Source organism: Rhipicephalus microplus, unplaced genomic scaffold, assembly GCF_043290135.1.
Source record: "Rhipicephalus microplus isolate Deutch F79 unplaced genomic scaffold, USDA_Rmic scaffold_14, whole genome shotgun sequence".
Classification (NCBI taxonomy): domain Eukaryota; kingdom Metazoa; phylum Arthropoda; class Arachnida; order Ixodida; family Ixodidae; genus Rhipicephalus; species Rhipicephalus microplus.
This window is the reverse complement of record NW_027464587.1, coordinates 5,095,790-5,109,457: the sequence shown is the minus strand read 5'-3', so window position 1 is coordinate 5,109,457 and position 13,668 is coordinate 5,095,790. Positions and strand designations below refer to the sequence as shown.

The 13,668-nt window shown below is 50.2% G+C and overlaps 1 protein-coding gene across 1 annotated transcript; it reads left to right on the top strand.

Annotated features, from left to right (window-relative positions):
* Window positions 1–1,587: 1,587 nt before the first annotated feature.
* Window positions 1,588–6,084, top strand: LOC119182879 (uncharacterized). Its single transcript, XM_075882807.1, has one exon. The coding sequence runs from the start codon at window positions 1,855–1,857 to the stop codon at window positions 3,022–3,024; it is 1,170 nt and encodes a 389-aa protein (XP_075738922.1). The 5' UTR covers window positions 1,588–1,854; the 3' UTR covers window positions 3,025–6,084.
* The last annotated feature ends 7,584 nt before the right edge of the window (window positions 6,085–13,668 follow it).

The following is a 13,668-nucleotide window of genomic DNA, read 5'->3' as shown; positions in this document are numbered from 1 at the left end:
GACAGTCGTGCTCCACTCTCACCACCATCAGAACATATCTTCAAAGCTATCAGCGCAAAGAAAAAAGCAACACACCACTCCAGGGAGGGCTCGAACCTCCAACTTTTCGGTTAACAGCCGATCATGCTAGCCAATTGCGCCACGGAGACAGTCCTGCTTCACTCTCACCACGATCATAACATATCTTCAAAGCTATCAGCCCAAAGAAAAAAAAGCGCCGCACCACCACCGGGTGGGCTCGAAACTCCAATCTTTCGTTCAACTGCCGATCGTGCTAGCCAATGGCGCCACGGAGACAGTCCTTCTCCACTCTTTTCACCATTAGAACTTATCTTCGAAGCTATCAGCCCAAAGAAAAAAAAGCGCCGCACCACTCCCGGGAGGGCACGAAACTCCAACCTTTCGGTTAACCTCCGATCGCGCTAGCCCATTGCGCTACGGAGGCAGTCTTGCTCCACTCTCACCATCATCAGAACATATCTTCAAAGCTATCAGCGCAAAGAAAAAAAGCGCTGCACCACCACCAGGTGGGCTCGAACCTCCAACCTTTCGGTTGACAGCCGATCGCGCTAGCCCATTGCGCCACGGAGACAGTCTTGCTCCACTCACACCACCGTCAGAACATATCTTCAAAGCTATCAGCGCAAAGAAAAATGCAACACACCACTCCCGGGAGGGCTCGAAACTCCAACCTTCCAGTCAACAGGCGATTGCGCTAGCCAATTGCGCCACGGAGACAGTCCTGCTCCACTCTCACCACCATCAGAACATATCTTCAAAGCTTACAGCCCAAAGAAAAAAAAAGCGCCGCACCACCACCGGGTGGGCTCGAAACTCCAACCTTTCGTTCAACAGCCGATCGCCCAAGCCAATTGCGCCACGGAGACAGTCCTGCTCCACTCTCACCACCATCAGAACATATCTTCAAAGCTATCAGCCCAAAGAAAAAAAAGCACCGCACCACCACCGGATGGGCTCGAACTACCAACTTTGCGGTTAACAGCCGATCACGCTAGCCAATTGCGCCACGGAGACAGTCCTGCTCCACTCTCACCACCATCAGAACATATCTTCAAAGCTATCAGCCAAAAGAAAAAAAAGCGCCGCACCACCACCGGGTGGGCTCGAACCTCCAACTTTTCGGTTAACAGCCGATCACACTAGCCAATTGCGCCACGGAGACAGTCCTGCTTCACTCTCACCTCGATCCTAACATATCTTCAAAGCTACCAGCCCAAAGACAAAAAAGCGCCGCACCACCACCGGGTGGGCTCGAAACTCCAACCTTTCGTTTAACTGCCGATCGCGCTAGCCAATGGCGCCACGGAGACAGTCCTGCTCCACTCTTTTCACTCTTAGAACATATCTTCAAAGCTATCAGCCCAAAGAAAAAAAAGCGCCGCACCACTCCCGGGAGGGCTTGAAACTCCAACCTTTCGGTTAACCGCCGTTCGCGCTAGCCCATTGCGCTACGGAGGCAGTCTTGCTCCGTGTGGGCTTGGTGTCTGTGCCACTGCACGGATCACTAATCAATTCGCTCCCGCTATGCAGATGGTCCGTTACGTCATCGCTCATCTGCTGCTACCTGCGCTTGCGCATGCGGTAGCGCCGGCGGAACATGGCTTCAGCTGTCCTGGAAGCGACGAAGGCAGCGCATGCCCTCTGCCTATCGTCAAATGCCTGGCTCGACCAGAAGAGGGACTCTGGGCAGCTGAGCTCAACCAAGCCTGGACGGTTGCATCATCATCGACATCCACGAGCCCGACACCTATAAAAGAACAAGGACCTTCAACGGAGCGCTGTGGGCTTGGTGTCTGTGCCACTGCACGGATCACTAATCAATTCGCTCCCGCTATGCAGATGGTCCGTTACGTCATCGCTCATCTGCTGCTACCTGCGCTTGCGCATGCGGTAGCGCCGGCGGAACATGGCTTCAGCTGTCCTGGAAGCGACGAAGGCAGCGCATGCCCTCTGCCTATCGTCAAATGCCTGGCTCGACCAGAAGAGGGACTCTGGGCAGCTGAGCTCAACCAAGCCTGGACGGTTGCATCATCATCGACATCCACGAGCCCGACACCTATAAAAGAACAAGGACCTTCAACGGAGCGCTGTGGGCTTGGTGTCTGTGCCACTGCACGGATCACTAATCAATTCGCTCCCGCTATGCAGGTTGGTGAGCCCTACGTTGTCTTTTCGAAAAGATCTGGTAATTACTTTCTGGTACAGCTGCCAAGCCCGCATTGCTGTATGGTTATTATTGCCGAGTGTGTCCATGTAATTCGTGCACTACTAATTCTAGCTGGAGATGTTGAAACTAACCCTGGCCCTTCAAATATCTCTGAGAACCTTCTTGCTGAATTGCGTAAGCTATCTACAGGTCAAACACAACTAATTGCAGAAGTACAGGGCTTGAAGTCTCAGCTCGGTAACACCGATAAAACAATTGGCGAACTGAACAAAAGATTATCAGACCTTGAAAGTCATTATCAGTCTCTGGTACCACTTCGAAAAGAAATAGAAGTCCTGCGCGTTAACACGGAGCAGACCTCCTGCAGAATCTTTGCACTAGAAGCCCGTATTGATGACGCTGAAAATCGCTCAAGGCGAAACAACCTAATATTTTACGGTATCCCGGACCCTTCCGCATCTGAAACATTTTCTGAATCGGAGCGGCTGGTAATGAATCTTTGCCGGGACAACCTACAGGTTCACTTAGAACCAAGAGATATCGAACGCGCGCATCGTCTCGGTCGACATTCACCTGAACGCTCCCGGCCCATAATCGTGAAGATTGCTCTGCACAAGACAAAAACTGCAATATTATCGAATGGTCGCAAGCTTAAGGGGACAAGTTACGGCATAGGTGAAGACTTCTCACGCTCAGTCCAAAATGCTAGAAAACAACTAATTGCTTTTGCGAGAAGTAACAACAAGCCATTTTCAATGCACTTCAAAACACTGCACATGAATCAGAAGCGCTACATTTTCGACGCCGAATCAAACACCGTCAAAGAACTATCGTAGCAATCAAGCCACCGGGAAAAAAAAAACGACCGCTGTTGCGGTTACTAGCAAAACTCTTTCACTTTCTGTTATTTACACTAACATTCGCAGTTTCCTACCCAAACGGGAACTTATATCTAGCACTGTATCATCCTCTGAAAGCAATGTGCTATTACTTACCGAAACGTGGTTAACTGATGACATCCGTGATGACGAAGTTCTGTCAGAATTACCAAACTTCCAGTTGTACAGGAATAACCGCGCATCTACTCGTGGTGGCGGTGTACTCATTGCTGTTCACGAGCAATTATCTTGCTCAGTCGTACATATTAAAACAGAGCTAGAAATGCTCTGGGTACTTATTAAGGCACATCCTCAGTCCGTTGTACTGGGCGTTTGCTACCGACCACCCCGTGCTAGTTCCAATTTTAGCAACCAACTTAATCAGGCCATGTGCCAGCTCACGTCTGCTCATCCAAACGCGCACGTACTTTTATTCGGTGATTTTAACTTCCCACAAATAGAATGGCGCACCAGCAATGTGCATTCATCTACGGGTGTAGGTGAAGCTAATGCGTTTCTTGATATTTGCCTAAACTTCAACATGACCCAACTAGTCACAGAGCCAACACGTGTATCGCAAGATACAGCCAGTGTCCTGGATCTGATACTAACCAACAATCCTGAAAGCCTGTCACGCATTCACTATCTACCCGAAATCAGTGACCATAAGACAATTCACGCCACTTTTTCTTTTCAACCGCTTAAACGAGAAACCTACAAAAAAACGATCCATCTATATGACAGAGGGGATTACGAAACAATAAACGAAGCTCTTAGCGCATTCTTCCACACTTTCCAAGCAACTTTACATCAACACACAGTAGATACGAATTGGACCCGCTTTATCGGTAAACTGACGGAGCTAACCGATAAATTCATACCTAAAGTCAGCTTCACAAGCACCTGCAACAAACCCTGGTTTACTAAAAATCTAAAACGCCTTGAAAATAAAAAGAAACGTTTATTCCGATCTGCCAAACGTGCAGGTCAACCGAGTGTATGGGATAGGTACTATGAGGCTGACCGCAATTATCTTTTAGCCCTGCGCAAAGCAAAAAACTTCTTCTATAACACAGACCTACCCAAGCTACTGCAGACTAATCCCAGACAGTTCTGGAAAACACTTAAGGCTGACAAACCGCGTGACACTGTACTAACCCTTGAATCTGGTGAAGCTATTACTGACGGGGAATGTGCGAATCTATTCAACGCTTCTTTTGCTACAGTTTTTACTGATGAACCAAGCATACACTCCCGCATACCTTCACTTGGCTTTAATTGTAATCATGACATGCCAGCAATCAATTTCTGCGCAAATGGAATATTGTCTATAATAGAAAAAATGAAATTGTCATCCTCTGCGGGCATGGATGGTATCAATTCCAAAATTCTAAAAAATGTTAAAGAGAGTGCTTCGCTTTTTCTTGCTCTAATATTTTCCCAGTCCCTTTCCTCAGGAATCATCCCATGTGACTGGAAGATAGGGAAGGTCGTTCCGGTCTTCAAATCAGGCGATAGAAACTCTCCACTTAACTATCGCCCCATCTCCCTAACAAGCGTCCCCTGCAAGATCATGGAGCATGTCATCTACTCCCACATAATGAATTTTCTCGACAGCAATAATTTTTTTCACCCTTCACAACACGGCTTCCGCAAGGGGTTGTCGTGTGAAACACAGCTGGCAGCCTTCTTGCATGACATTCATACTAACCTCGACGTTAACGTGCAAACTGATGCCGTTTTTCTTGATTATGCTAAAGCATTCGATAAGGTGCCTCATCAACGATTGTTCGCTAAACTTTCCCAACTAAATTTACATCCCACCGTCATAAAATGGATAATAGAGTTCCTTACTAATCGATCACAACGCGTCGCTGTAAATAACCACCTGTCTACTGCCATCCCAGTAACATCAGGTGTCCCTCAAGGCTCCGTCCTTGGCCCGCTACTATTTTTAATCTATATTAACGACTTACCTTTGCATGTAACCAGTAATATACGTATGTTCGCAGATGACTGCGTTGTCTACCGCACAATACTAAACACCTCTGACCAGTTAACCTTAGAGAACGATCTTACTAACGTTTCGAAATGGTGTACCACTTGGTTAATGACACTAAACGTAAATAAATGCAAAACTATGTCATTTACGCGTAGCAATAATCCGCTCATGTTTCCGTACACAATCAACAGCTTACCCCTAGAACTGACTAACTCTTATAAATACCTAGGTGTCACCGTGACTAGCGATCTGATCTGGCGTACGCATGTCCAAAACATCATTTCATCGTCTAACAAAACCTTAGGCTTTTTAAAACGTCACCTCAAAAGTGCTCCAATGCAAGTAAGATTACTTGCCTACACATCACTAGTGCGACCGAAATTGGAATACGCATCCGCCATCTGGGACCCGCACCAAGCATACCTCATCTGCGCTCTAGAATCAGTTCAAAACCGTGCAGCTCGCTTCATTCATTCTTCGTATTCATACGACATCAGCGTCACATCACTAAAATTACTATCCAATCTTCCATCGCTCGCTCTTCGTCGGCGCATTTCTTCTCTTTGTCTTTACCATAAATTTTTTCACAGTTCAATCCTGCATCAACCATCTTACATCAAACCCGCAACACGCATATCAGCCAGGACAAGCCACACGCAGCAGGTTTCATTAATGCGCGCTCGAACATCAACATTTCTCGCGTCATTTTTTTCCCGCACAGCAAAAGACTGGAACGACCTCCCTTTTTCCATTGTCGACATAATATGTCCATCTTCTTTTGCACAACATGTCACTGACCATCTTCTAACAAATAACCTTTAAGTGCTTTTTGAATTACATGTTGGTTACGTGTGTTATTTATTGTACATGCATATTTCCTTGTAATATGAAGAAATGTATATAGTTGAAACCCATGTATTGATTACGTTTGTTAAATATTATTCCCACCCCTTATGTAATACCCCCATTGGGGGTCTTTAAGGAAAATAAACTGACTGACTGACTGACTCTCACCATCATCAGAACATATCTTCAAAGCTATCAGCGCAAAAAAAAAGCGCTGCACCACCACCAGGTGGGCTCGAACCTCCAACCTTTCGGTTAACAGCCGATCGCGCTAGCCCATTGCGCCACGGAGACAGTCTTGCTCCACTCTCACCACCATCAGAACATATCTTCAAAGCTATCAGCGCAAAGAAAAAAAAGCGCTGCACCACCACCAGGTGGGCTCGAACCTCCAACCTTTCAGTTAACAGCCGATCGCGCTAGCCCATTGCGCCACGGAGACAGTCTTGCTCCACTCTCACCACCATCAGAACATATCTTCAAAGCTATCAGCGCAAAGAAAATTGCAACACACCACTCCCGGGAGGGCTCGAAACTCCAACCTTTCAGTCAACAGGCGATTGCGCTAGCCAATTGCGCCACGGAGACAGTCCTGCTCACCTCTCACCACCATCACAACATATCTTCAAAGCTTACAGCCCAAAGAAAAAAAAGCGCCGCACCACCACCGGGCTGGCTCGAACCTCCAACTTTTCGGTTAACAGCCGATCACGCTAGCCAATTGCGGCACGGAGACAGTCGTGCTCCACTCTCACCACCATCAGAACATATCTTCAAAGCTATCAGCCCACAGAAAAAAAAGCGCCGCACCACCACCGTGTGGGCTCGAACCTCCAACCTTTCGGTTAACAGCCGATCGCCCAAGCCAATTGCGCCACGGAGACAGTCCTGCTCCACTCTCACCACCATCAGAACATATCTTTAAAGCTATCAGCCCAAAGAAAAAAAAGCACCGCACCACCACCGGGTGGGCTCGAACTTCCAACCTTTCGGTTAACGGCCAATCGCGCCAGCCCATTGCGCCACGGAGACAGTCCTGCTCCACTCTCACCACCATCAGAACATATCTTCAAAGCTATCAGCACAAAGAAAAAAAGCGCCCCAGCATCACCGGGTGGGCTCGAACTACCAACTTTGCGGTTAACAGCCGATCACGCTAGCCAATTGCGCCACGGAGACAGTCCTGCTCCACTCTCACCACCATCAGAACATATCTTCAAAGCTATCAGCCAAAAGAAAAAAAAAGCGCCGCACCACCACCGGGTGGGCTCGAACCTCCAACTTTTCGGTTAACAGCCGATCATGCTAGCCAATTGCGCCACGGAGACAGTCCTGCTTCACTCTCACCACGATCATAACATATCTTCAAAGCTATCAGCCCAAAGAAAAAAAGCGCCGCACCACCACCGGGTGGGCTCCAAACTCCAATCTTTCGTTCAACTGCCGATCGTGCTAGCCAATGGCGCCACGGAGACAGTCCTTCTCCACTCTTTTCACCATTAGAACTTATCTTCAAAGCTATCAGCCCAAAGAAAAAAAAGCGCCGCACCACTCCCGGGAGGGCACGAAACTCCAACCTTTCGGTTAACCGCCGATCGCGCTAGCCCATTGCGCTACGGAGGCAGTCTTGCTCCACTCTCACCATCATCAGAACATATCTTCAAAGCTTACAGCCCAAAGAAAAAAAAAGCGCCGCACCACCACCGGGTGGGCTCGAAACTCCAACCTTTCGTTCAACAGCCGATCGCCCAAGCCAATTGCGCCACGGAGACAGTCCTGCTCCACTCTCACCACCATCAGAACATATCTTCAAAGCTATCAGCCCAAAGAAAAAAAAGCACCGCACTACCACCGGATGGGCTCGAACTACCAACTTTGCGGTTAACAGCCGATCACGCTAGATAATTGCGCCACGGAGACAGTCCTGCTCCACTCTCACCACCATCAGAACATATCTTCAAAGCTATCAGCCAAAAGAAAAAAAAGCGCCGCACCACCACCGGGTGGGCTCGAACCTCCAACTTTTCGGTTAACAGCCGATCACGCTAGCCAATTGCGCCACGGAGACAGTCCTGCTTCACTCTCACCACGATCCTAACATATCTTCAAAGCTACCAGCCCAAAGACAAAAAAGCGCCGCACCACCACCGGGTGGGCTCGAAACTCCAACCTTTCGTTTAACTGCCGATCGCGCTAGCCAATGGCGCCACGGAGACAGTCCTGCTCCACTCTTTTCACTCTTAGAACATATCTTCAAAGCTATCAGCCCAAAGAAAAAAAAGCGCCGCACCACTCCCGGGAGGGCTAGAAACTCCAACGTTTTGGTTAACCGCCGATCGCGCTAGCCCATTGCGCTACGGAGGCAGTCTTGCTCCACTCTCACCATCATCAGAACATATCTTCAAAGCGATCAGCGCAAAGAAAAAAGCGCTGCACCACCACCAGGTGGGCTCGAACCTCCAACCTTTCGGTTAACAGCCGATCGCGCTAGCCCATTGCGCCACGGAGACAGTCTTGCTCCACTCTCACCACCATCAGAACATATCTTCAAAGCTATCAGCGCAAAGAAAATTGCAACACACCACTCCCGGGAGGGCTCGAAACTCCAACCTTCCAGTCAACAGGCGATTGCGCTAGCCAATTGCGCCACGGAGACAGTCCTGCTCCACTCTCACCACCATCAGAACATATCTTCAAAGCTTACAGCCCAAAGAAAAAAAAAGCGCCGCACCACCACCGGGTGGGCTCGAAACTCCAACCTTTCGTTCAACAGCCGATCGCGCAAGCCAATTGCGCCACGGAGACAGTCCTGCTCCACTCTCACCACCATCAGAACATATCTTCAAAGCTATCAGCCCAAAGAAAAATAAGCACCGCACCACCACCGGATGGGCTCGAACTACCAACTTTGCGGTTAACAGCCGATCACGCTAGCCAATTGCGCCACGGAGACAGTCCTGCTCCACTCTCACCACCATCAGAACATATCTTCAAAGCTATCAGCCAAAAGAAAAAAAAGCGCCGCACCACCACCGGGTGGGCTCGAACCTCCAACTTTTCGGTTAACAGCCGATCACGCTAGCCAATTGCGCCACGGAGACAGTCCTGCTTCACTCTCACCTCGATCCTAACTTATCTTCAAAGCTACCAGCCCAAAGACAAAAAAGCGCCGCACCACCACCGGGTGGGCTCGAAACACCAACCTTTCGTTTAACTGCCGATCGCGCTAGCCAATGGCGCCACGGAGACAGTCCTGCTTTACTCTTTTCACTCTTAGAACATATCTTCAAAGCTATCAGCCCAAAGAAAAAAAAGCGCCGCACCACTCCCGGGAGGGCTAGAAACTCCAACCATTCGGTTAACCGCCGATCGCGCTAGCCCATTGCGCTACGGAGGCAGTCTTGCTCCACTCTCACCATCATCAGAACATATCTTCAAAGCTATCAGCGCAAAGAAAAAAGCGCTGCACCACCACCAGGTGGGCTCGAACCTCCAACCTTTCGGTTAACAGCCGATCGCGCTAGCCCATTGCGCCACGGAGACAGTCTTGCTCCACTCTCACCACCATCAGAACATATCTTCAAAGCTATCAGCGCAAAGAAAAAAAGCGCTGCACCACCACCAGGTGGGCTCGAACCTCCAACCTTTCGGTTAACAGCCGATCGCGCTAGCCCATTGCGCCACGGAGACAGTCTTGCTCCACTCTCACCACCATCAGAACATATCTTCAAAGCTATCAGCGCAAAGAAAATTGCAACACACCACTCCCGGGAGGGCTCGAAACTCCAACCTTTCAGTCAACAGGCGATTGCGCTAGTCAATTGCGCCACGGAGACAGTCCTGCTCACCTCTCACCACCATCACAACATATCTTCGAAGCTTACAGCCCAAAGAAAAAAAAGCGCCGCACCACCACCGGGCTGGCTCGAACCTCCAACTTTTCGGTTAACAGCCGATCACGCTAGCCAATTGCGGCACGGAGACAGTCGTGCTCCACTCTCACCACCATCAGAACATATCTTCAAAGCTATCAGCCCACAGAAAAAAAAGCGCCGCACCACCACCGTGTGGGCTCGAACCTCCAACCTTTCGGTTAACAGCCGATCGCCCAAGCCAATTGCGCCACGGAGACAGTCCTGCTCCACTCTCACCACCATCAGAACATATCTTTAAAGCTATCAGCCCAAAGAAAAAAAAGCACCGCACCACCACCGGGTGGGCTCGAACTTCCAACCTTTCGGTTAACGGCCAATCGCGCCAGCCCATTGCGCCACGGAGACAGTCCGGCTCCACTCTCACCACCATCAGAACATATCTTCAAAGCTATCAGCACAAAGAAAAAAAGCGCCCCAGCATCACCGGGTGGGCTCGAACTTCCAGTCTTTCGGTTAACAGCCGATCGCGCTAGCCAACTGCGCCAAGGAGACAGTCGTGCTCCACTCTCACCACCATCAGAACATATCTTCAAAGCTATCAGCGCAAAGAAAAAAGCAACACACCACTCCAGGGAGGGCTCGAACTACCAACTTTGCGGTTAACAGCCGATCACGCTAGCCAATTGCGCCACGGAGACAGTCCTGCTCCACTCTCACCACCATCAGAACATATCTTCAAAGCTATCAGCCAAAAGAAAAAAAAGCGCCGCACCACCACCGGGTGGGCTCGAACCTCCAACTTTTCGGTTAACAGCCGATCATGCTAGCCAATTGCGCCACGGAGACAGTCCTGCTTCACTCTCACCACGATCATAACATATCTTCAAAGCTATCAGCCCAAAGAAAAAAAAGCGCTGCACCACCACCGGGTGGGCTCGAAACTCCAACCTTTCGTTCAACTGCCGATCGCGCTAGCCAATGGGGCCACGGAGACAGTCCTTCTCCACTCTTTTCACCATTAGAACTTATCTTCAAAGCTATCAGCCCAAAGAAAAAAAAGCGCCGCACCACTCCCGGGAGGGCTCGAAACTCCAACCTTTCGGTTAACCGCCGATCGCGCTAGCCCATTGCGCTACGGAGGCAGTCTTGCTCCACTCTCACCATCATCAGAACATATCTTCAAAGCTATCAGCGCAAAGAAAAAAAGCGCTGCACCACCACCAGGTGGGCTCGAACCTCCAACCTTTCGGTTAACAGCCGATCGCGCTAGCCCATTGCGCCACGGAGACAGTCTTGCTCCACTCTCACCACCATCAGAACATATCTTCAAAGCTATCAGCGCAAAGAAAATTGCAACACACCACTCCCGGGAGGGCTCGAAACTCCAACGTTTCAGTCAACAGGCGATTGCGCTAGCCAATTGCGCCACGGAGACAGTCCTGCTCACCTCTCACCACCATCACAACATATCTTCAAAGCTTACAGCCCAAAGAAAAAAAAGCGTCGCACCACCACCGGGCTGGCTCGAACCTCCAACTTTTCGGTTAACAGCCGATCACGCTAGCCAATTGCGGCACGGAGACAGTCGTGCTCCACTCTCACCACCATCAGAACATATCTTCAAAGCTATCAGCCCACAGAAAAAAAAGCGCCGCACCACCACCGTGTGGGCTCGAACCTCCAACCTTTCGGTTAACAGCCGATCGCCCAAGCCAATTGCGCCACGGAGACAGTCCTGCTCCACTCTCACCACCATCAGAACATATCTTTAAAGCTATCAGCCCAAAGAAAAAAAAGCACCGCACCACCACCGGGTGGGCTCGAACTTCCAACCTTTCGGTTAACGGCCAATCGCGCCAGCCCATTGCGCCACGGAGACAGTCCTGCTCCACTCTCACCACCATCAGAACATATCTTCAAAGCTATCAGCACAAAGAAAAAAAGCGCCCCAGCATCACCGGGTGGGCTCGAACTTCCAACCTTTCGGTTAACAGCCGATCGCGCTAGCCAACTGCGCCAAGGAGACAGTCGTGCTCCACTCTCACCACCATCAGAACATATCTTCAAAGCTATCAGCGCAAAGAAAAAAGCAACACACCACTCCAGGGAGGGCTCGAACTACCAACTTTGCGGTTAACAGCCGATCACGCTAGCCAATTGCGCCACGGAGACAGTCCTGCTCCACTCTCACCACCATCAGAACATATCTTCAAAGCTATCAGCCAAAAGAAAAAAAAGCGCCGCACCACCACCGGGCTGGCTCGAACCTCCAACCTTTCGGTTAACTGCCGATCGCGCTAGCCCATTGCGCTACGGAGACAGTCTTGCTCCACTCTCACCACCATCAGAACATATCTTCAAAGCTATCAGCGCAAAGAAAAAAAGCGCTGCACCACCACCAGGTGGGCTCGAACCTCCAACCTTTCGGTTAACAGCCGATCGCGCTAGCCCATTGCGCCACGGAGACAGTCTTGCTCCACTCTCACCACCATCAGAACATATCTTCAAAGCTATCAGCGCAAAGAAAATTGCAACACACCCCTCCCGGGAGGGCTCGAAACTCCAACCTTTCAGTCAACAGGCGATTGCGCTAGCCAATTGCGCCACGGAGACAGTCCTGCTCACCTCTCACCACCATCACAACATATCTTCAAAGCTTACAGCCCAAAGAAAAAAAAGCGTCGCACCACCACCGGGCTGGCTCGAACCTCCAACTTTTCGGTTAACAGCCGATCACGCTAGCCAATTGCGGCACGGAGACAGTCGTGCTCCACTCTCACCACCATCAGAACATATCTTCAAAGCTATCAGCCCACAGAAAAAAAAGCGCCGCACCACCACCGTGTGGGCTCGAACCTCCAACCTTTCGGTTAACAGCCGATCGCCCAAGCCAATTGCGCCACGGAGACAGTCCTGCTCCACTCTCACCACCATCAGAACATATCTTTAAAGCTATCAGCCCAAAGAAAAAAAAGCACCGCACCACCACCGGGTGGGCTCGAACTTCCAACCTTTCGGTTAACGGCCAATCGCGCCAGCCCATTGCGCCACGGAGACAGTCCTGCTCCACTCTCACCACCATCAGAACATATCTTCAAAGCTATCAGCACAAAGAAAAAAAGCGCCCCAGCATCACCGGGTGGGCTCGAACTTCCAACCTTTCGGTTAACAGCCGATCGCGCTAGCCAACTGCGCCAAGGAGACAGTCGTGCTCCACTCTCACCACCATCAGAACATATCTTCAAAGCTATCAGCGCAAAGAAAAAAGCAACACACCACTCCAGGGAGGGCTCGAACTACCAACTTTGCGGTTAACAGCCGATCACGCTAGCCAATTGCGCCACGGAGACAGTCCTGCTCCACTCTCACCACCATCAGAACATATCTTTAAAGCTATCAGCCCAAAGAAAAAAAAGCACCGCACCACCACCGGGTGGGCTCGAACTTCCAACCTTTCGGTTAATGGCCAATCGCGCCAGCCCATTGCGCCACGGAGACAGTCCTGCTCCACTCTCACCACCATCAGAACATAACTTCAAAGCTATCAGCCCAAAGAAAAACAAGCACCGCACCACCACCGGATGAGCTCGAACCTCCAACCTTTCGGTTAACAGCCGATCGTGCTAGCCAATTGCGCCACGGAGACAGTCGTGCTCTACTCTGACCACCATCAGAACATATCTTCAAAGCTATCAGCGCAAAGAAAAAAGCAAAACACCACTCCCGGGAGGGCTCGAACCTCAAACTTTTCGGTTTACAGTCGATCACGCTGGCCAATTGCGCCACGGAGACAGTCCTGCTCCACTCTCACCACAATTAGAACATATCTTCAAAGCTATCAGCCCAAAGAAAAAAAAGCGCCGCACCACCGCCGGGTGG